Source organism: Rhineura floridana, chromosome 8, assembly GCF_030035675.1.
Source record: "Rhineura floridana isolate rRhiFlo1 chromosome 8, rRhiFlo1.hap2, whole genome shotgun sequence".
Lineage (NCBI taxonomy): Eukaryota > Metazoa > Chordata > Lepidosauria > Squamata > Rhineuridae > Rhineura > Rhineura floridana.
In genome coordinates, this window is record NC_084487.1 from 67,398,970 (window position 1) to 67,422,591 (window position 23,622).

Consider the following 23,622-nt stretch of genomic DNA (forward strand, 5'->3'; position numbering starts at 1 on the left):
CTTATACAATTTGCTAAGTCAGTTAGTCTTCCAGTCAAGAACACTGGAGGTTATGTATTTTTGAACACTGGCTGCAGATAAACCTAAAATTCAGTATGGTTTTAGTAACAAGGAAGCAGCTATGCAATTGACAGCTATGTGAGATATGTTGGGGAGACATTTCCGCTTAGAAAAGAATAACTCCAGATATTTAGAACTCCTTCTGGGCAGGCTTTTTGAGGAAATGACGCTGAACAGGAGATTAAATGCTATCCCAAGGCCAGCCACAAAGATGGAAAGATACTGCCACTGAGTGTTACAGAACTTAGAATGCTCTACTTGATGGCAAGACCCAGTATTACTCATTTTTTAATTTCACCCTTTGGGGGATTATGTTCAAGGATAGAGAAATATTTCAAACTGGTGATAAAAAATGGCTGTCTTCAGCTGCTGGAATGGACACATCAGCACTGAAAAATAAGCAATAGTAGCAAAAAGATGTGAGCCAGTGGCCAGTTTCGGAGCTCTCCAGTAACTCTTCCCCCATTCAAGTTAAAAAATACTTCAAATAGAACTTTCATATCAGCCTTACTCACAATTAAATAAAGAGGTTCAACAAACTGAGTGTATTTTCCCAACAGAGGTTAAGGTTTGGCACATTTGCCTAGGAGTACATTCCTTTTGAACTTATTACTTCTGAGTAAATACGCATAGGATTGTGCTGCAAGTCACTGAGAAAACTTTAACTTTGCTCCAGAAGCCAGAAACAGTTAAGATTAGAGTTACCAATCCTACCAGACTGTTGATCTCAAATTATAAAAGTCAAAATATAAAACTTCCCCTCCCTCTCCTCTACCCATTTGTCCCCCCAGGCCTTCTCCATATTTATTCTTGAGGGTTGGGGGAAAAGCCAGAACAGTTTTAAGGGATGTGTGGAGAAAGGAGGAGGCGACGTTGCATTCCACAGCTAGCACTCCTTGTGCTAAAGGATGTCTGTCATTGGATACCACTCCTGGAAATGGAACTGAACCCTGAAAAATACCATCTCTAGCTACCCACATTGACAAATGTTTAACAAGGCTGATAAATGTTTAGCAAGGTATCTTGAAAATGCAAAAATAGAGATCGTGAGTGAACAGCAAACAAAACAAATTGTTTTTAAAAGTATATACAAAATTGTTTTTATACTTGTAGTTGTTTATATGTGTGTTTACTGTTGATATTTTATTGTTCTATTGCTTCAAGATAGACAGATAAATAAAAGGGTATCAAGCACAGGGCTTCTCCCTTTTTGCTTAAATATTAAAGCCTTGACTTTTCACGTTCAATTCCACTGTGTTAATATTTGTGAAGTTGTGAAATTCCTGAAGAGCAGAGACCAGCGTGAAAATGTAACCTTTACTCTATTAAAACAAAATCCCATTCTGCTGGGTCAAATGACAGAACAACTCAGCATGCTTCTTTGTAAGATTTAATTAAACTTTTAAGGGGAATCCATTTCAGCTTCTTCTCTCTCTGTAACTATCTTCTTCATTTGGACCACCATGTCTTTTAGGAGGAAAGGCAACCACAACTACTAGCCAGGATTAAGCTTGGAGAAGATCAGTAAGTAGATATAGTTCTAAAACTGAATCAAATGGAAGCCAACTACTGTAGCCAACTGCTGTAGCTCTATTCACACATTCTGAGAATGGAAAATGAGCATTTTTTTTTTTACAATAATTTTTATTCAAATTTTCATAAAACATACAAACCAAATCATAAAACATTCAAAGACAAAAAACAAAACAAAACAAAAATGATTAAACAAAAAAAATAAAATGTTGACTGCCCATTTGTCGCAGATCAAATGAGTTGTAGGTCTACAATATATAACAATCCTGTCTCTTAAATTATATTATAAAATCACTTTCCTCCAGTAGTTATCTTAATTAATCATCAAATCTCATAAACATTACTTTATTCTTTCCACAAAAAGTCAAAGAGAGGTTTCAATTCTTTAAGAAATATATCTATCAATTTTTCTCCAAATAAACATGTCGATTAATCCATCTCATTAATAATAATAATAATCTTATTGTCATAACCATAGTCCAAATAAACATATCGATTAATCCATCTCATCAAAATCTGTTAGGTCCAATAATTTCAATAGCCATTATTCCATTATCCATATTAATTCCATCTTCCATCTTCAATAGTCCTGTTAAGTCCAGTAATTTCAGTGTCCAATCTTCCATTATCAGTATTCCATAATAATCTTGCTGTCATAGCCATAGTCATATAATAAGAGTCTGATGGGAATTTCCTCTATCCCAAATATTTTCTTGCCATCAATTCTGAATAAGTTGCTGAAATATTGTTGTAAAGTCATATCTGTGTTCTTCTTTTTTACAAAATGCACTGGCTCATCTCTTGAGAGTTTTTCCATTGTCACATGGCTGCAGTTAATTCCATAGATTTTCTCTATATCAAGCTCCATCACGTCATTCCAGTCCAGAAGATTATCCAAGCCATTGATAACTTTATCTCTAATATCTTCATTAATTTCTTCAGAGATAACGTTAAATTCCAAACAGTAGATTTTATTTCTAATATCCATAAACTCCAGATCTTTTTCCAATTCCACATTTGTTCCAATCTCCAGGGCTTGTATCTTCCCTTTATTTTTTCTTTTCTCATCTCTGATCTCATTCTTCTCTCTCACAGGATCCCCTATTTCTTTAAGCTCCTGCGTCATTTTGCTCAGTTCAATTTTCAGCTCCTTACTGCCCTGTCGCAGGGTTTGTTTCGTTATCTCAATCTCATCCATTATTTTCTGAAACATAATTACTTCCAGATTCTCAGCCACTTTCTTGATTGCCATTTTTAAAACCACGAAAACAAAACAAAACAAAAATAAAGAAGAACCACTTCTTATTTCAGCAACAATTGGGTTAATATTCCAGGCTTGATGACATCACAGTATAAACAGAGCAGCCTGCCTTATCTCTCTATGTTCAAGAACACAAAACAAATTTAGTTCCCAGCATCAAAACAGTTAGTGGCGTCGTGAAGAAGCAGATTCGTCAAAATAAAATAGACCAAAAAGAGAATAGTCCCAGACAATATAATGTTCCTCGGAATAGAAATCCCTCTTCTGTTTATATCTTTAGAATGCACTTCCAGGACAGCTTTTTGCAATAGAAACAGAGATAAGCTGTTAATTTCGTGAATAACAGAGAAGAGTTATAGCTCACCCAGAAGTTCTTTAAAGCTGATTCATTTGACAAATCCCTTTTTGCTGCAACAATTTAACCCAAGTAAAAAAAATAATAGAAAGAAGGGTGCTTGCCTGTTAGTCCGTTTTCTCTTTGAAGAAAAGATAAACGTATCGCATTAATCAGATAGAGCTTGTTCGGAAGTCCGTCCGGCATTGCTGGCTGGACCTTTTCTCATAAATTAATGAAATCCAGTCCTCCCAACAAAAACAGGCTTTTGAGGTTGATCTCTACGTTTCTCCCTGCCCGGGAGAAATTTCATCAGTCAAAAAAAAATGTTCTGACTGATTTATATCTGAATAAGCTTCTTTTGAGGCGGGAGCCCGTCTCAAAAGCAGGCACAAGCGAAGTCACCCTTCCCGGAAGTCGAAAATGAGCATTATTAACATGATAGTTTGCCCCCTATCCTTGTCAGCGCTTTCCATGTGTTCCAGGGTGACAGTCTGCAGCAAGGAAGCCTCTTATATTCATTGAGGCCTTTTGCTCAGTTTGAAACCCTGGAAAAAATGTGCCTCTACATATAGAGGAGGCTTTCCTGTCACCCTGGAACATGCAGTGGATGACAGCTCATAGATACTTGGCATAGCAAGACCTAGCAAGCTACCTTATACTGATTCAGACCAATAATCTGTCTAGGATTTCAGACTGGAGATTTCCCCAGACCTAGGAGGAGATTCCAGGAATTGAATTGGCCTTTTTTGCTTGCAAAATATCTGCTCTATGACTGAGCTATAGCCCTTACCTAAAGGAAATATCAGGAACAGACCGCATGGCGGGGCAGTGCTGCCTCACTGCCTTCCTGACAGCAGTGACACTGCCACTTACAGGGATGGTGTGGGGGTAGGACAGGGCAGTGGCAAGGTCAGGGCTGCATGGGCACACCAGCACAGCTAATCCAGCACTCCCACTGGTGCTCCCACACAGCCCCTACCTTGCCACAGCCCTCACTCTGCACTGTCTTGATAAACAGAAAGTGATGCCACTGTCAAAAGGGTGGCAGTGCAGTACCACCCCACTGCATTGACCACACGTGGGAAATCTAAAGCAGCAGCCACTCAACTCGGAGCTACAGCCTTTCTCCAATAATGTAATATTCTTCTGTTAAATTGTGCTTTTGTTTTGTTGCTGCTGTTCTTTGGGGATCATTTTCATTGCTTATTCAGTAGTTTAAAAACAGTATTTTATATATTGTTTTTAGCACTGGTAATGTTAGCCCCCATCTGGGGCCAAAGTGAAAAGGCAGGATTTAAGCATTTAAAATAAATGAAATAAAATATGTTCCTGGAAATGACCATTGTTTGGACTGCCCCACATTAGAACGTGGGTTGGGATGCATGTTTAAAGGGCTGACCCCAGCACCTAGCATCCCTAAACAGTTGCCTGGGCCCACTGACACCTCTCACCATTAAAAAAGTGGTACCTGACAGACAATTTCTCACAATGTTTTTAATATATCGCCATTTCAGGCAGGGTGGGTGGCTAGTCCCAGCCACCTAGCACTTTGCACAGCGCTGCTGCTGTTCATCACTGTCAGGATCCATAGATGGAGGAGGGCCCCACCAGAATGCAATTTGCTCAGGACTCCATATAACATGGAGCAGGCCTTACATGTTTGAATACACTACATGTTTAGAATTTTTCCTGGCAGTGAGGTTAGAACCTTTTCCCTTACACGCTCAGCTTTCAATGAGCAGTAGCAGTGTAGTGGCAAATGCAGAAGTGCAGGGCCCCTTCATGTTAGTCACAGCCACACCCCTCACCCCCTTTTTCCTGCTAGGTTGAGAATGAGATCCTTGTTAATGCCTTCTTCCACAACAAACATCCCTAGGAACCAATCAGCATGAAAGGGGAGAGTGTTAGCTACTGAGAAGAATTTTTTATTCTGATTGGCTTCAGTCACCAGGAAAGGACAAGGAAGCATAACAGAAGACTCTAGCATGTTCCCCTTTCATGCTGATTGCCTCACAGGATGCTGGAGACATAGGGACCCTGCTCCCAAAAAAGTGAGGGGTCTAAGACCTCCCAAGACCCCAGATGACTACACCCCTGATGAACAGGGAATTTTTGATGGTTGGGGTGGGTGGAATTAGAGTCTTACAACCTAGTGCAGTACTTTATCTCTTGGTTTATTCAAATGTATAGAGTAGCCTCAAGTTCAACAGCTTCAGTTGCTTCCAAACAGAGGAAAGGTGTACTTGCTAAATGATCAATGCCCCCACTTAAGATCTCATTTGATGTATTGCTGTCCAGGGCTCCTTCAGGGGGAGAGGCAGAATATAAACTGAATGGATGGATAAATGAAATAAAATTTATTTTAAATATTGTTAGGCTGCTTTTTAGGACAAAGCCCTCAATAAGGGAGCTTACAGAGAAAAAAATAAAACATGAAACATCAAAAATCACACTCTAATAAAATACAATCATTTAACACAGCAGTTTAAAAACTTTTCCATGCACGGAGCACACTTTAAAAAGTTAGGTAATTTAAAACCATTAGCACTACAGATCATAAAATAGTGTTAAAAATTCAGCCCTACAATTCAGCTAAAACTGAGCCCAAAGAGATGGATTGTAAAGAATGCTTAAAAACTGTACTTAGAGTCAAATATCTCTTGGGAAAGAGTTCCATATATATGGGGTCACTACTGAAAAGGCCCTGCCTCTAGTGTTCTTAAAGGCGGGCCCATGAGTAAAGTCTGAGTGATCTTAAAGTTGGGCCAATGAGTAAGGCCTCCAAAGTTAATCTTAAAGCCTGGGCAAATTAACTGTAAGTCAATCAAGACCCTAATTTCTGTTCCTTAGAGAATATAGTCACTAATTGTTTCACAGATATAAAAGAGGCATATCGTTGTATTGTATCTCCCAAGTTCAGCTTACAATTGGCTCTTAATTTCAGTTTAATAATACACAATGAAGAGGAAGATGATGCTATGATGTTGCTATTGATGCTTTTTTAAACAGAGGGGGGCATTCTGGACATTATTTAGCAGGCTAGCACATTTCCTTTCAAAAGATCATATAAATATACTTCGATAAATCCAACATATTTTTCTATTCCTTCTGTTTTCCTGAGAAATTTACTGTAGCAAACAGTCTTTTCTGTAGCAAACAGGTATGCCTACAATATTTCTTAAAGTCAGCTATTGTCTTTATTTGCTTGCAAAGCTTACTAACAGAGTTTGATTATAGCATACTTTTGTTGGTCAGATAAATACATTTAGATAATAATTGTGAATAGTTTGTTTTATTTTTGTAGCCAGACATGCCAGTTCTACTAACTTACAATACCAATCAAGATAGGCCCTATTCATATAATTAGCAGTGTCAGTAAATTCAGTACACCCACCATGTCTGTAGTTCTGCCTTGCTGTTACACCATGATGTAACATTAGAAGGAAACATATGCATAGTCATTGCAACAAAGTTATGGAAGAAACACATGATTTTACCAAGGGATGCTCAAGGAAAGTAATTCTGGTGAATTCCTATATGCCAGGGGAGGGGAACTGGATCCATCCACTGACCAGATCCTTTCTTCTCTCAGTTTCTGTAGGCCATGTTTGACAGGTTCTGAAGGGTCACTCACAATGACATTTGATGATACATTTTTCTTTATCTGCACAAAGGAAAAGTCAAACTGCATGGGCAAAGGCCCAGTGTTTTGCAAGCACTGGCTATCATGGCTCCACTGTGAATTTCTACATGAAAACTGCAGAATCTCCAGATACTAATTGTGAACCCAGAATTAATGGAAGGACTAATTCTTTCCAATGAGAACATAGAATGTCTCAAGTCACTTTCCAAAATGATAAGCAGTAACATTAATTATCATAGTTACAGCAGATAAACCATTTGTTAAAATAATATTTATATCCCACTTTTAAGACAAAGACCACACACACAGTGGCTAATATGAGACTAATTGTGGCTAAAAAACCACACTAAACAAACAACCTACTTAATTAACATATAATAAAACAATGACAACTTAGCAGCAGAAATAATAACCAGGAGACCCCTGAATGATAGAAACTGCCTTAACTTGGCATTGAAAAGCCAACAAAGAGCTAATTTCTCCTAGGAGCATACTCCAAATTATTGGTGCTATCACTAATATGGCCTTGTTACAGGTAGCCACCCCTCACACAAGTATTTCAAACACTGAAGGAATCCAGAGCTTCTGACAGATGATACCACAGATATGCTTATATGGAAGCAGACAATCCTTCTGGTATCTTAGAATCATAGAATCACAGAACAGTAGAGTTGGAAGGGAACTATAAAGCCATCGAGTCCAACCCCTTGCTCAATGAAGGAATCCAAATTAAAGCATACCTGACAGATGGCTGTCCAGTTGCCTCTTGAATGCCTCCAGTGTTGGAGAGCCCACCACCTCCCTAAGTAATTGGTTTCATTGTCATACTGGTCTAATAATTAGGTAGTTTTTCCTGATGTTCAGTTGAAATCTGGCTTCCTATGAGCCCATTACTATGTGCCCTGCACTCAGGGATAATTGAGAAGAGATCCTGGCCCTCCTCTGTGTGGCAACCTTTCAAGTACTTGAAGAGTGCCATCATATCTCCCCTCAGTCTTCTCTTCTGAAGGCTAAACATGCCCAGACCTCTTAGCAAAAATAAGTCTTAAACTCTGTTACCCTAATCCCATGTACAGGGTTCAAACTGATCATGAACTTCTGTTGACTTTATTTTTTTTTCAGGGTTTATAAACTGCTCTACATTCAAGGAATACCTGAGTGGTGTACTGAAATAAAATATGTGCTACTCCCCATTGATTTGAATGCATGGTGAGCCTCACAAAGAGCTGAACGCTTTGTGCTCCCTCATCAACTGAACTAAATATGAAGGCCTACATATATGTGCTCATTCACAACTCGGGACAGGCTCTGGATCAGGACACTGAAATGTTCATCTCTATACTCCGCTGACAGAAGATGTGTGCATCAGTTCTAGGGTAAGCCCATTATTAAGAAACCGAAGAGGGGTGGGGATAGGTGGGAAATAACATCATGGAAAACCTTCTTCATTGGCTTCCATATTTTTGATTGACTTTGCCATGGTAACAGTGCTGGCCCTACCATTAGGCACAGTGAGATGGCCATTTTAGGTCAAAGATGCTAGGGGGTGGGCAAGGTGTTGGTGGACAGAGCTATGCATTTTATGTGGCTAGTTTGGCACCACCTAAGCTAGCCTGCTGCCCTGATATACAGTGCAGTATGTGTCCCATCACCAGTTTTTAAGAAAAATTCAACTGCCAGTCCTGTAGGCTTCTGTAATAGAATGAGATAGGTGCCATCTTGTCCTTTGCTTCAGGAAACAAAATGTCTCAGGCTTCCTTTGCACGCTAAGAGGGAAGATTGGCCTTTTAATTTTCAGAGCTTCATATATTTTCATACAGTTTCTTTGGTGGTATAAGTTAACACTCTTCAGAAAGCCATCATCAATATCATAAGGATATTTATAGATTTGGCCATTTCAAGTTTAATCTGCAGGGCTTTGAGGATTTCACTTCTCTGAAGCTAAACATTTCCTTTTAAAAACAAAGTTGTACAAGGATGACTAACCTAACTGCTAGCCTTGACAATATCTCTTTAATAAGAAGCAGACTGCTTAGAGGCCACACTAGCACTTTTAAACATTTCCAGATTTTGAAATATTTCACAGAAAACCAAAATTCTAATTACTTATCATTTAAAATAAAATAATTTAAAAGTAATAAGGCATATTAAATACATTGCTTATTTGCTCTATGCCTTTTTGTTGTTATTGAATGCCTAACACCCTCAGAAACCTTACAGCTATTAAAAGGTAAAAAACAAATCAATTCTCAATAAGTAAATTGTGGAAAAACGAAGAGAAGATGCTTAATTTTTATAGCTGGTCACAATATTAATCACTTCTGTGGCCCAAGAGGCCAACATAATCCTATAAACCAGGGGTGCGAACCTGGCCCACATGCATAATTAGATCCACTCTAAATTTGGCCCACAAGGCTGTTTTGGGCAAACCATGGCCACTTGTCAGTCACCTGACCCCATGTGACATCAGGTGTGGATGTCATTAGTACTAATGTAATGTGATGATCAAAGCCAGGAGCAGAGACAGTTCTGATTTGAGCACTGTAATTCCACAGTGCTAAGACTGGAGAGAAGCCTCTGCTTACTGCCTTTTCGAGCACGCAGATATTTATCTCCAGTCTTAGTGCTCTGAGACTACAATACTAAGACTGGAGATAAGCTTGTGCCTGCTCCTAGCTTGAGATTTGAAGCATCTGATATCATATGACATCAGATGATTGATAGGTGGATGCCCCACCCACCTGTCAAAAATGGCCCACAGAAGATGGACAAGTTTTGGATCCATCCCTCAGACTGAAAAAGGTTCTCCACACCTGCTAATATACAGACTCACAAATAAGTCCTATTGAGTTAAAAGGAGCTTATTCCTAAGTAAGTAGGTACAGGATTGCAGGCTATAGGAACAGGCTATGTATTTCATGAACACACTGAATCCCATCTTCTCCTACACTGGCCCCTCCAGATGTCATTGTTATTGAGCATTCATAATGATTTGGGCTCATAATGCTATTGGGGGGTAATATGGGATCCCACTTTCAGCACTGCGTCTGCAAATGTTTTGAGGTAGTCACACTGCTTCATTTCCATTCAGTGCATATCCCATATCTTCCTGCTGAAAGGTAAGAACATAAGAAGAACCCGATGGATGAGGCCCATGGCCTATCTAGTCCACCATCCTGTTCTCATAGTGGCTAACCAGCATTCTAGCATGAGTATATAAGCACCTATATAGTTTGCCCTGCTTCATATGTGGCATATGTCCCAACTTTCTTCCAAGGAACTCAAAATACACAGTTATCCCTCTCCCCCTTTTATCCTCATGCCAATCCTGTGAGGTAGGTTAGGCTGAGAGACAATGGTCAGCCCACAGTCACTCTGTTAGTTTCACAGCTGGGTGGGAAATCTGAACCTGGGTCTCCACAGTCCTCTTACCACATGGAAATCCATGACAGCAAAGCAGGGAAGAAAGAAGGGAAAATAACAGACATGAATATTTATACGTAGGAACCCCATAGAGGGCCTCTTATTTCCCTACAAGGCTTTTCAGCCTAAAGACAGATTTTCCCTATCCAAGATGCCTGAGATAAGAGGTAACAACATATTTATTTATGATTTGTACTTATTGCCCACCCTTCACCAAATGGTCCTAGGGCAGATTACAAAAATATCACAGGTACAAATTAAGATTAACATCATAAAATAAGACCACAAAACTAACCAATAACAAAATTAACAAAACAGTGGTACCGAAGACCAACGCAGGAGGAGGGAAGACATTCACTCAATCAAAGGTGTGGGTAAAGAAGTGTGCCTTGACCAATTGTTCTGAAAAAGCAAACAATGATGGTATAAGGTGCACTGCTTTAATTTGGGGCCCAAGTCATTTTATCTCAGTAATGAATTGTCTACCAGTGTACATCTTTCAAGACTTGTGTAATGTGTGTCCAAGCAGAAACACCAACCAGCAGCCTCACTGCTGCATTCTGCACTCGTTTCAGCTTCCAAACCATCTTCAAGGGCAGATCCACATAGAACCAGTCATTTAGTATCTTGGCTAGGAAGAATCTTGCACTCCTAGGATGAAGATGCTGGCCCATCAAAAGATCCATTGACAACTGGGATCTCACATAAACAAGTGATCATGTGAAACTATGTGGAAGTAGTAATCTGAACCAACACTCACACAGATGGCTTGAAGAGCTGCCTAAAATAGGTTACATTACTCTTAGGCTGCCATCTTATACGCACTTACCTGGGAACACCCCATAAAACGTAATGGAGCTTACTTCTCAGTAGGCAAATATTAGAACTGAAATGTTACTATCTTTATTTCTTGTGCATTCCTTACTGGCCTGTATATCTATTGGCCAGGAATCTCTTTTCTTTTTCATGCAAGCTGTCTTAACTGAGGTGTTCATGCAATATGAATTTAAATATTTCAGTATTTCGTTATTTATTCAGTATTTTGTTATTTATTAACAGAAAATATAAAAATCCCATCAGCTTGAATAAGTGGTCTTTTTCTTAAAGATGATCACCGCCTGCTGCTTAGTTTTGCTTCAGGAAGCAACTTGTCAATGAAGAGTTAATTTAAGCATTTCCAGTTTCCTATGTCATAATGAATGTTAGCAGGCTCCTTTTTCAAATATCTAGCAGAGTTTTCATCCAAAGTATGGTTAGTGACTAACACATGCAGTGTCATTATGCCACTAAGCATTTAGACCTATCCTATGTAGTCTACAAATGTCGTTAAAGAAAACAAACAAGTAGGAAGAAAATTATCTGAGGGATCTGGGAGAAGGGGGCTCCATGTGTTATCTCCACAAAGTCTCACAATGAATTCTCTTTATGGCTACAGACACTGCTAATCAATAAAGACTACAAAACGCAAGTCCCACTTCTGGATTGTAAATTGCCTTGGGCTATATCCTGACTTTCAAGTGGTTTTAGCTGGTTTTAGCTCAGTCTCTTCCAGCAGAAGTAGCACATGACTCAAGAGCTACTTCTGAAAATCATGAGAGTCAGACTATTTAACTGGACTTCAATGTGGACAAGCAGAAATGCTATTTATATTCATTAAAAGTTGGCAAATGTCTTCTTTCAAGCCAGTAGTCCAGACACAAAGACTCCACTCGAAATTGGTTCTGCTATTTTCTGTCTTTAAAACAGCTTTGGAATTAAAATCATCCGTATAAATCTAAAGGACACAGAGATAAGCTGAAATAAGTACATTAACAATTAATCTATTAGCCAGTGCTAATGGTGCTTTCTCACTCAGCTCCCTTATATTCCCTGAACTTGTTTCTATCCAAAGATGGTAAACCAAGTCTGTGCTTAAAAAAGCAAAAAGAAAAGAAAAGAAAAGTATTATAGTATAGTCAACATAAAGCAAAATGAATAGCCAGTAATACACATCCCAGTAAAGTGCAGATGTGACATCATAACACAAAAATCTGTTTTACTCTTACCATTTGAGATTGGCTTCGAGGACAGCCATTGATATCTTCAACCTTTTCATTTGCTGAAGGAAAACAGTGAGGATTAAAAACAATATGTCAGAGTAAAAAATAAGACCACAAAGAAGAAAGCAAACAGACACATAAGTATTTTGTAGATCATGAACTTCACTCTCTAAGCACGCGGAAACCCTATGGTAACAATCTCCCTCGTTAGCAGCAGTTCTGTCCCCATGCACAAATCATGCAAAGGGGAAGTGCAAAAGAAGGTTGCTACCAATTCTCCAGCCCCTGCCAAATGACTGCTGACATGAAATCATCCACAATTGTCTTTGTGGGATCAGGATACAGTTTCAAGGCATCTCAGAAAATATAAACCACTCCAGCTAATAAAATGCACACACTGGAGACATATGGCTTAATGAAGCATTCATTTCAGACAATGCCAAGTGGGTGAAACACAGTTCTCTAGCCCTTAAAAGAATGGTGCAGCAGACACTTACAAACATTTCATGCAAATATATATCTATATCTATATACCGGGAGACTTGGGAGGCCAAGTCACGTCTCTGTTTGGTGCCCATCTCACAATAAAACTGGCTCTACTTCTATTGCATTTTTCTTCCTAAGCCAGAAGTCTGCTCATGCTGTGGCTCATAACACAGGTCTTACCAATGATCTGAATGATTTCTGCTAGCAGAACTCCATCCGCAATGTCCTGTTGCAAGTCCTTGATCAGCCGCTTGTGGCCAGATTTTGCTAGATAGTGATTAGCCCAGTCAGTATATATCTGTAGAATAGAGGGAGAGGGAGAAATGGGGAGAGAAAAAGAGACAATAAAAATTCTTAAGACAAATGTTGGCATACACATGAGCAGAATTCTAAAGCACATTCCAGTTTAAGGAGTCACAGCAAAAAACCAAACAAAAAGAACATTAAAAGTTAAAACCTTTTTTTAAAAATGTCCCTGTGCCATTTTTCTTTATTTTAACCATGAATGAATCATTTTGTTGCACAATTAAACATCACAGTCACTGTGACCAAACAAAAGCCCCTTTAGGACTGCCAAGAAAACTTATGTCAAAATTCACTCTCAGTCTGATCTGATTCATTGAAACAGGCTTAGATTGAAAGCCATGCTGGATGGTGGTATTTTAAGCTTTATTGTTTTTTGTCCCTTTTATTAAATTATAAAGAACGTAACAAAACAAATACAATCAGCAGATATAGATCAAAAAATATTTTCACTATCATATTACAGAGCCACTCATCTAGTATTAGCAGTTGAACGAGGTCAATAGAAGAACATCACTTTTATAAATCCAAGGTCCAAACTTTGTGAGGTCCAAACTTCATGCATTGGTACATTTCTCCTGCTTTATTGTTGAATAGACACATAGATAGGCAGATAGATCCCTGCAGTAAGGTGTCTAGATCTGTTGAAAGGAGCTCCAAAAGGATCCTTCCAAACTAGGTGAATGGGCATTAAAATGGCAAATTTAATGTGATTCAATGTAAGCAAGTGTAAAGGTAATGCACATTGGAGCAAAAAATCCTAACTTCATATGTATATGGGGTATGAACAGTGGTGAATGACCAGGAAGAAGATCTTGGGAATCATGGTAAATACTTCAGTGGAAATACTGACCCATTGTGTGGCAGCTATGAAAAAGGTTAAGTTCATGTTATGGCTCTATACAAAAGCAATTGGAAAATAAAACCGCCAATATTAGACTGACATTAAACAACCATATGGTGAGACTGCACTGGGAATACTGTGCTTAGTTCTGGCATCTACACCTCAAAAAAAGATATTGCAGAGCTGGAAAAAGTTTAGAAAAGGGCACTCCAAATAATCATGGGGCTGAAACAACATCCCTACGAAGAAACATTACAACAGAGTGAGCCAGTGTGGTATTAGTTCGAGAGTTGGACTGGGTCTTAGGAGACTAGAGTTCAAATCCCCACTCCTCAATGAAGCTCATTATGTGACCTTAGGCTAATAATTAGCTCTCTAATTTATCTCACAAGCTTGTTGTGAGGACAAAATGGGGAGGCAGAGAACCAAGTTTGCCACCATGTGCTTCTTGGAGGAAAGGTGAGATATACATCTAATATAAAATGTAACAAAGATTTGGTTGTGGCTTTTTTTGTTTAGAAAAAAAGTAGGGGGAAGACACATGACAGAAGCTTACAAAATAATGCAGAGTGTGCAGAAAGTGGATATATTCCCCTCCTCTCTCATTACACTATGAATGAATTTATTCTTACGGTCAGAGACCAGTACAAAACATCAGAATACAAAATTGATACAAGACAAATTAAAACAGCAAGTACTTACTAAACAAAGGCCGGGAGTAGCTAAAAGACCAACGCTCGAGACTGTGCAGACGGTTGGGCTAGCAATGCCCTACGATGGGTAATTGCTGCGGCACAGAATCTCGTGACCCTGTTTGTAATTTGAGGGTTTTGGTCCGATAAAAGGAAGCTGGCATAAAATGCGGGATCCCTACCCGGAATTGTTTGGATAATTGGGGTTATGGTTAAAAGACGAAGAGCATGATAAAAAGGACAAGCTAAAAGTACATGGGCAACAGTTTCCACTACGCCCGCACCGCAAGGGCATAGGCACTCAGCAAAAGGAATCTTGTGGTATCTGCCATCTAGGAGAGCTGACGGAAGTACATTAAGCTTCGCCAGCGTGAATGCCTTTCTGAGCCTAGCAGTGGAGAGAGAGCTTAGATGGTGCGCAGAGGTAAAAGCCCCAGTAGGGAGAATAGGGCCAGGGTCGGTCACTACCAGAGAGCGGTGGTTTTGGAATTCTACACCTAGGATTCGTTGGTGGATAGCCTGCCTCGCTTTGGAGAGGCCTAGCTGGGAGATGGCAGGGAGGGAGAAGCCTAGACTTGAGAATTTCCTAATTAGTGTTTTATGCCAGTTAGATTGATATCGATCAGAGAGTACAAGGGGGCCCAGTCCCAAAGGGGAAAACCACAGTTTTAACCAAAACCTAGTCTTGAGCATCCATATACGAGCCTCTATTGAAGGTAGTCCTGCTTCAAGACGCAAGGTATTGTTGGAAACGCATGGTGGAATACCCAATATGGATCTCAAGAATTTAGTTTGAACAGGTTCAAAGGAAGAGGAGTTGGAGTAGACCATTGCCTGGGAGCCATATAACATTTGGGAGATGATTTTCACCACAAAGACTTGTATAGCGGAAAGAACATGTTGCCCTCCCTTGGTACAGTAGGGCCCCGCTTCCCGGGGCTTTGCTTCCCGGCGTTCCACTAATGCTGCGGCTTTGATTTCACTTTTTAAAGCCGATTTTGCCATTTTGAGACATTTTCACGTCATTTTCGCGCGACGGCACCATTCTATTCAATGGGGTTCCGCTTTATGGTGATTTCCACTTTACGGCGGGGGTCCGGAACTTAACCCGCCGTATAAGTGGGGCCCGCCTGTATAGAAAAACGACAGGAGGGCCTTCGAGTTCCTCTGGGCGTTGGCATGAAGGTGCCATGCTCCAGAAGAGTGGAAGGTCACTCCCAGGTACCGATACGAGGAAACCTGTTCAATTGGGAGTCCACTGAGGTAGCGACGGTGCTTCACCTTTTTCCTGGTGAACACTAGTATCTTCGTCTTGGCCTGGTTGATAACTAGCAGTTCCTTAGAGCAGTGATCTGCAAGTGCCAGCAGCAACCATCGCAGGCCAATACTTGATAATGAGATAAGCACTGCATCATTAGCATAGAGTAGTATAGACAGGGGTTTATTCGCAAGAGTGGGGGGATGGGATGAGACCTGTGCCAGGGATCCGACCAGGGAGTTTATGTAAAAATTGAATAGGGTAGGGGCTAGGACACAGCCCTGCTTAACGCCCTTAAAGGTGGTGATTGACTTGGTCAGGTGGCCAGTGTTGTTACATCTAATGCGTAATTTGGTGTTTTCATAGAGGCATCGTATGAGGGCTAGAAGGCGTCTGTCGATGTTGGTGGTCTCGAATTTTTCCCTGAGCTTATCTCTGGGGATGAGATCAAAGGCTGTTTTGAAGTCTATAAAGGCCGTATAAAGGGACCCCCCCTTTTTGGATGAGTATTTTTCCACCAGATGTTGGAGAACCAATACATGGTCCATGGTGGAGTGCTCCACTCTGAATCCAGCTTGTTCCTCCGCCAGGATGTTTTCCTGATCCAGCCAGCTTTGTAATTTTTCAAGTAAGTGAGTGGCGTATAATTTACTAACGATGTTTAGTAAGCTGATTGGTCTATAATTAGATGGATCAGATCAGGTGCCTTTTTTATGGATTGGGATAATAGCGGCTAAACCCCAGTCTTCGGGAATACAGGCAGTGCGGTCGATACTCATGAAAAGGGCTGCCAGGACTGGAGCCCACCACTCCATGTTGGATTTAAATATTTCAGGGGGGATGTTATCGGGCCTTGGTGGCTTGCCCGGTTTCAGCTTTATGATTAGTGAAGAGACTTCCTTGACTGAAATAGGAGGCCAATCAGGGAAGTCGTTTAGCGAGTTCGCTACGTGTTGGGTTCATTTCTGACCCCTTGAGTAAGTATTATAAAAGTACGTTTCCCAGGATTGCACAGAGATATGGTAGTCCAGGTTGGAGGGCAGTTTGGGCCAGCCCCTGGCCACAAGCTGCAGAAGATGGCTGCGTCTTTGGCCCTTGAGGCCTGGATTAGAGATTTCCAGTGCTGGGTCTGAGCCAATCTTTTTTTTTGCCTTGATCAGTAGTTTGTATCTCTTCTTCAATGCTAAGCATTCGGTAGGCAATGCAGGGAGGTCCTTGTCTCTATAAGCTCTGTATTTCGCGATTAGGAGTTTTTGCAGGTCGAGACATTCTCGGTCGTACCAGGGTTCGGAGTTGTATAAAAGGGTACGTGGCCTTGTCGCAAGCTTGGGGATTAAACATTTTTGGAGATCTGCAATCAGATCTTGGTATGTCGTGAGTAGAGTTTCCCTGGGAGCCGCTGTCAGGATAGTCTTGTGCTGGTGAAGACATCTAGCTGAGTGTAGTGTTCCTTTTATGTCCATCTCTATTTTAGTTGACTATTTGGCATGAGTGGTTCTTGCTGGATAATCTGGTTCCACAGCCGGGAGCCAGTCGGCATGAGGGAACACATTGTCACAACAAAGGGATAAGATCAGTGGGAGGTGGTCACTCTCCGTGTGATTGCCAACAGTACAACTAAATACTGTGCTTAAAAGGTCAGACGATACAATGAAAAAGTCTATGACAGATGCACCAGATCCAGAGAGGTAGGTGAACTCACCACTTCGATCACCATCCACCAAGCCGTTCACCATAGCCAGATTCAAACTATGAAGCATTTGGAGCAGACAGTAGCCAGCATAGTTGCATCCTGAATCTTTGGATTGTCTAACTGGTAGATTGAGCGCCTCGTCTGCAAGAGGGGGAATTTTGTGAAAATAGGCATATAACGCCCTATCGTTCGAACCTATTCTGGCATTGAAATTGCCAGCGATCAGCACCACTGCTTCAGGGAATAGTGAGGTCAAGTTGGTGATATAGTGCTCTAGCATCTGGCTGATAGCTTTTACCATGTTTTTTTGTCGAAGTGGAGACATGTAGACATTTATAAGTACGAGTCTAGCCCGATTGGATCCAAGAAGTAGCGACATGGCTAGCCCAGGAAGAGGGGTTAGTCTGTTAATGGTGGCACATAAATTTGTGGCAACCAGCACTGTGAGGCCCCCTTTAGGTCGGCCCCCTTTGTCGCTTGGTGTTGCCTCGAGCAAGTAAGTGGAAAAACCATTCAGTTCGAATTGCTCTCTGGCACAAGTCTCCTGAAGGAGAATAATATTGTATCTATTCACAAAGTCTAAAAATGAAGGATCCATGGCCTTGCTCCTCCACCTGGCAATATTCCAAGATAGAAATGGGAGCCGGGACGTAGGGGAGCTCGTAGTGTGTCAAGCTGAGAATGCTTGAGTCCTAGTATTTAGTTGGGCAGTTGGCATGTTGTGGGAGGTGAAAGACCTAGGTAGCGGGGTAAGTTCAAGCGGCAGGGAGTTTATTACCTCTAAGGAAGGGTCCAGCCGGCTGACATTTAAGATTGTCGCCCTTGGTGGAGGAGAAGAAGGGGCCACTAGGGCAGACACCTTGTACGGGGATCCCTCTTCGCTTTTGTCCAGAAGTCTCATGTCAGTCCAGGAAGTCATTACACTAGAACCCAGGATCATCTAATGAAACTGAACATTGGAAAATTCAGGACAGACAAAAGGAAGTACTTATTTACAAACTGCATAGTTAAGCTATGGAATCCCATTCCACAAGATGGCTAGTAGCAATGACCAATGTGTAAGGCTTTAAAAGGGGGTTAGACAAATCCAAGGAGGATATGGCTATCAGTGGCTACTAGCCATGATGGCTGTGTGTCTCTGAATACTGGTTATTGGGTATCACAGAGACTATTCTTATGCTCACATGCTTGTTGGCAGGCATCCAACAGGAATTTGGTTGGCTACTGTGAGAACATAATGCTAGACTAGATGGGCATTTGGACTCTTCTTATGTTCTTATTTACAAACCAGAAGGAAACTTTACTATCTGATGGGAACCAGCATCCAGAGGGGTAGCTCTGTTACTCTATTGCACAAAAACTAAAAAACAACACAGAACAAAAACAGAATGCCTTGTGGTACCTTATGGATTCAACAAATGTATTATGATGTTAGGTTGAATGGTTGAACGAGCATCAAATGCAAAGGGACAAAGAATCAGCTACACAATTAATAAATCAGTATATTCACAGAAAGATATATGTTTCCAGAATGAATATGTTCTTGCCGATTCATCCTTCTCAGGCCTCTGCCCCAGTATGTATCACACATGACATCAAAGGATGATTTGAATATAGCACAATACAATAAACAGTGGGTTGGGTCTAAACAACTGACAGCAGAAGGAAGATCACTGCTAGTATTGTTCTGCAAACAAGACCTTGCACAAGACTTCATGTAAATAGGGAGATTCTATTGCACTTCTGCTTTCCACGAGAAGCTGTGCAAGCTACATGTGGAATTGTAATTGATCTTCCATACTGCTGGGGAATCATCCTGCTATGCCGACTGGTTAGAGCACTCTGAGGCATCCACTGTCAGAAATCCTGGCTGGCTGGCAATTCCCTTCCTTCCCTACAGAAGAAGCCCTTTTGCTTGGCGGATAGAAAATCAGCAACAAAATAGAGGTGGGTGGAGCACGCTTGGATGCTAAAACAAGCAGAGATTTAAATACCACAGCTGCCATGTCCCCCTCTTTTTTCTCTAAGTACAAAACTAGGGTGGAGGAGTTAATTGTCTACCATGACTGATAATTAGCCAATTTAGAGCAAATTAAGGCAAGATTTTTCACCCGACAAGTGCATCTCCAAACTCCTTGCAACTATTACAAAGAAACTACTTGGGCTTTTAAATAATTATAGACGCAGTGCCTGCAGGAAGAAGGGGACCACCACCACCCAGGAAAGAAGGAGAGTCATCGTCTGCTGCCGCCAGCTTGCCTGCTCGCTTGCTTGTGGCTGCAGCTCAGCTACCACCACCAACCTCTCTGTTAGACTTCTGCTTTGCAAGCTGTCACGCCCTGGAGGCCGAGGCCCTCAGGTATCCAGGACTTCTGCTTCGCAGACTGCCTGGCTTTTTGTGGGACTTGTGGGTCTTGAGTTACATGCCTGGGAGAGAGGACTCAGAGCCAAGTGGAGGGACTTGAGGGGCCCCCAATTAGTGTAGTGACGGCTAGAGGGAGATATGGCATGAGGAGGACTTGCCAGGTAAGGGGAATGTAGCCCAGGCAGTTAATGACTGTGCCTTGTTCGGGTCGTCCCCACACCCGCAGGTTTGTTGGTTGCCCTATCAGCCAGCTCTCGGGCCTCCGGATGCTGCTCCTAAATGCCAGATCGGTGCATAATAAGATCTCCCTCATTCACAATTTAATTGTGGATGAGGCAGCCAATCTGGCATGAATAAATGAGACCTGGGCGGGTGAGCAAGGAGGACTCAGTCTCTCCCAGCTATGCCCACAGGGTACCTGGTTCAGCATCAGGGTAGACCTGAGGGTCGGGGAGGGGGGTTACTGTGGTCTATAGGAGCGTCATCTCCCTCTGCAAGCACCCTGTGCATGTGACTACTAGTCTGGAGTGTTTGCACCTTGTGTTGGATCAGCGGGACAGACTGGGGATTCTGTTGGTGTACCCCCCACCCCGCTGTCCAACAGACTCCCTAGCTGAGCTGACGGAGGTGGTCTCGGGTGTATTGTTGAGATCCTCCAGATGGTTGGTTCTGAAGAATGTCAACATCCATGCCATGGCCACTTTATCTGGGGTGACTCAGGATTTCATGGTCTCCATGACAACCATGGGACTGTCCCAACTGCCATTGGCCCAACACATGTAGCAGGGCATACTCTAGACTTGGTTTTTGCAACTGGACAGGGAGATGGTGATCTGAAACTGGGGGGCCTTACATCAGTCCCTTTGTCATGGACAGATCACTGCTTGCTGAAGTTTAGACTTATAGCAGATTTTCCCCTCTGGAAGGATGGGAGACTTTTTAAGTTGGTCCGCCCACAGAGACTAATGGATCTGGATGGTTTCCAAAGTGGTCTGGGGAGTTTTCCGGCTGACAGAACTGGTGCTCCTGTCGAAACCCTGGTTGAACTGTGGAATACAGAAATGACCCGGGTGGTTGACATGATTGCTCCTGAGCACCCTCTCCTGTGTAGAGCTAGTATGGCTCCATGGTATACCCCAGAGCTGAGAGCGATGAAACAATATAGGAGACGGCTTGAGAGCAGATGGAGACAAAGTCCTGGTGGATTCAATCATACACTGGTAAATGCCAATGGTAAGCTGTATTTAGGGGCAGTGAAGGCAGCAAAAAAACAATACTTTGCTCCCACTATCAAATCATTAATCTGCCACCCAGCGGAGCTCTTCACAATTGTCTGGGAGCTATTACACGCTGGCCCCAAGGACATGGTAGAACCATCTGAGGCCCACTGTAATGAATTTGCTAGGCACTTCCAGGATAAAATCTTTAGCATCTGCCAGGACGTAGATTCCAGTGTTATAGCAGGTGAATCAAGCGAGGTATCCAGAGCACAGCCTTGTCCTGATTTCTTGGATGAGTTTCAGTTGGTACAGCTTGAGGATGTTGACAAGGTGCTTGGACAGGTTCGTGCAACCACTTCTGTGCTGGATCCTTGCCCTTCTTGGCTAATAAAAGCTAGCAGGGATGGAACAGCTGGCTGGGCCAGGGAAGTGATTAATGTCTCTCTGAGAGAGGGAGTGGTCCCTGGCCACCTGAAAAAGGTGGTAGTGAGACCACTCCTGAAGAGACCCTCCCTGGACCCAGAAAATCTTAATAACTATAGGCCGGCAGCAAATATTCTATTCCTGGGCAAGGTCCTTGAACGAGTTGTGGCACGCCAGCTCCAGCTCCAGACACTCTTGGATGAGACCGATTATCTAGATCCATTTCAGTTGGATTTCAGGTCTGGTTTTGGCACAGAAACAGCCTGTCGCCCTGTATTATGACCTCTGTCGGCAGAGAGACAGGGGGAGTGTGAGTCTGTTGATTCTCCTTGATCTCTCATCGGCTTTCGATACCATCGACCATGGTATCATTCTGGGAAGACTGGCTGAGTTGGGAGTGGGAGGGACTGCATGGCAGTGGTTCTGCTCCTACTTGACGGGTCGGCTCCAGAAGGTGGTGCTTGGGGGAAATTGCTCGGCCCCGTGGATTCACCAGTATGGGGTTCCACAGGGGTCAGTTCTGTCCCGCATGCTGTTTAACATCTACATGAAACCGTTGGGTGCGGTTATCCGGAGTTTTGGAGTGTGTTGCCATTAGTACATGCAGCTCTGTTTCTCCTTCTCATCCTCTTCAGGTGAGGCTGTCAATGTGCTGAACCAGTGCCTGGCTGCGACAATGGACTGGATGTGGGCTAATAAACTGAGGCTCAATCCAGACAAGACTGAGATGCTGTTAGCGGGCAGTTCATCTGACCGGATGGTGGATGTCGAACTTGTCCTGGATGGGGTCGTACTCCCCCTGAAAGAGCAGGTTCGTAGCTTGGGGGTTCTCCTAGAACCACCTCTGTCACTTGAGGCTCAGGTAGCTTTTGTGGCATGGAGTGCCTACTACCAACTCCGATTGGTGGCCCAGCTGCACCCCTATCTGGACAGGGATAACCTGGCTTCAGTTGTCCATGCTCTGGTAACCTCCAAGTTAGATTACTGCAACGTGCTCTACGTGGGGCTACCTTTGAAGACGGTTTGGAAGCTGCAGATTGTGCAAAATGCAGCAGTCAGATTGGTAACAGGGACAAGACTGTTCGAAAATATAAAACCGATTCTAGCCCACTTGCATTGGCTGCCTGTTTGTTTCCGAGCCCAATTCAAGGTGCTGGTTTTAACCTATAAAGCCTTACATGGCTTGGGTCTACAATACCTGATGGAACACCTCTCCCTACACAAACCCATCCGTACACTATGCTCAACATCAAAGTTTCTCCTCCTGGTGCCTCCTCTGAGGAAAGCTGGGAGTCTGGCAACAAGGGAGAGGGCCTTCTCAGTGGTGGCCCCCAAATTATGGAATGACCTTCCTGACGAGGTGCGTCTGGCTCCAACACTGTTATCTTTTCAGTGCCAGGTCAAGACTTTCCTCTTCTCCCAGGCATTTTTTAACAGCATTTGAATAGCATGTTTTTAACTTGCCTGTCAGTTTTTATGGGTTTTAATTTGGTATGATTTAAAATTCATATACTTGCATTTCATGTTTTCAATGGTTGTAAACCGCCCAGAGAGCTTTGGGTATGAGGTTGTATATAAATGCAATAAATAAATAAATAAATGCCACGAGAGTGGCTATATACTATAGCCAGCATGGATTTTCTCCATTCCACAATGTTAAATTGAAAATACCACCATGCCATTCTGATGCTTCCCATAAGCTTATTGCAAAACAAAACCTTACAAAACCTATAGTCCTGAACTTATAAACATTTGCTTAACAACCCTTCAAATTTTCATGGTGATGCACAAAACAGTCAGAGAGAATCAAGAGTTCAAAGTGTAAAAAGAGAGAGAGAGAAACCAGACCCCTTTTGGACTCTTTTCTGTCAATTTTCTCATAATTTGTTGAAATTAATTAAAAATCAGATATTTTCACAGAGTACCTGTAATCCTATAACTGACCTTGCCCCATACTCTGACCTTCATCTTCTGCAGTTTAAAGTTAAAAAAATGCCTAACTGATTTTTAATTAATTTAAGAAATTTAACGTTAAAGTCAAT

General features: G+C 42.0%; 1 protein-coding gene and 1 long non-coding RNA gene across 18 annotated transcripts in view; one reads left to right on the top strand and one right to left on the bottom strand.

Moving 5' to 3' along the window:
- NAV3 (neuron navigator 3) overlaps positions 1-23,622 on the bottom strand; it is a 1,044,290-nt gene that overhangs the window by 336,437 nt on the left and 684,231 nt on the right. For 16 of the 17 annotated variants that reach the window (XM_061639678.1, XM_061639673.1, XM_061639674.1 and 13 more), the window contains 2 exons: positions 12,963-13,080; positions 12,303-12,355 (listed from right to left, as the gene is read on the bottom strand). In XM_061639678.1, the coding sequence (XP_061495662.1) occupies positions 12,303-12,355; positions 12,963-13,080 (171 nt within the window). Of the gene's footprint in view, positions 1-12,302; positions 12,356-12,962; positions 13,081-18,350; positions 18,522-23,622 lie in introns of all 17 variants that reach the window. The other variant, XM_061639668.1, reaches the window with a different exon arrangement.
- Positions 1,458-22,385, top strand: LOC133390653 (uncharacterized). The gene is made up of 3 exons (XR_009764442.1): positions 1,458-1,584; positions 7,957-8,210; positions 22,216-22,385. It is a non-coding gene; the product is annotated as an uncharacterized LOC133390653 (long non-coding RNA).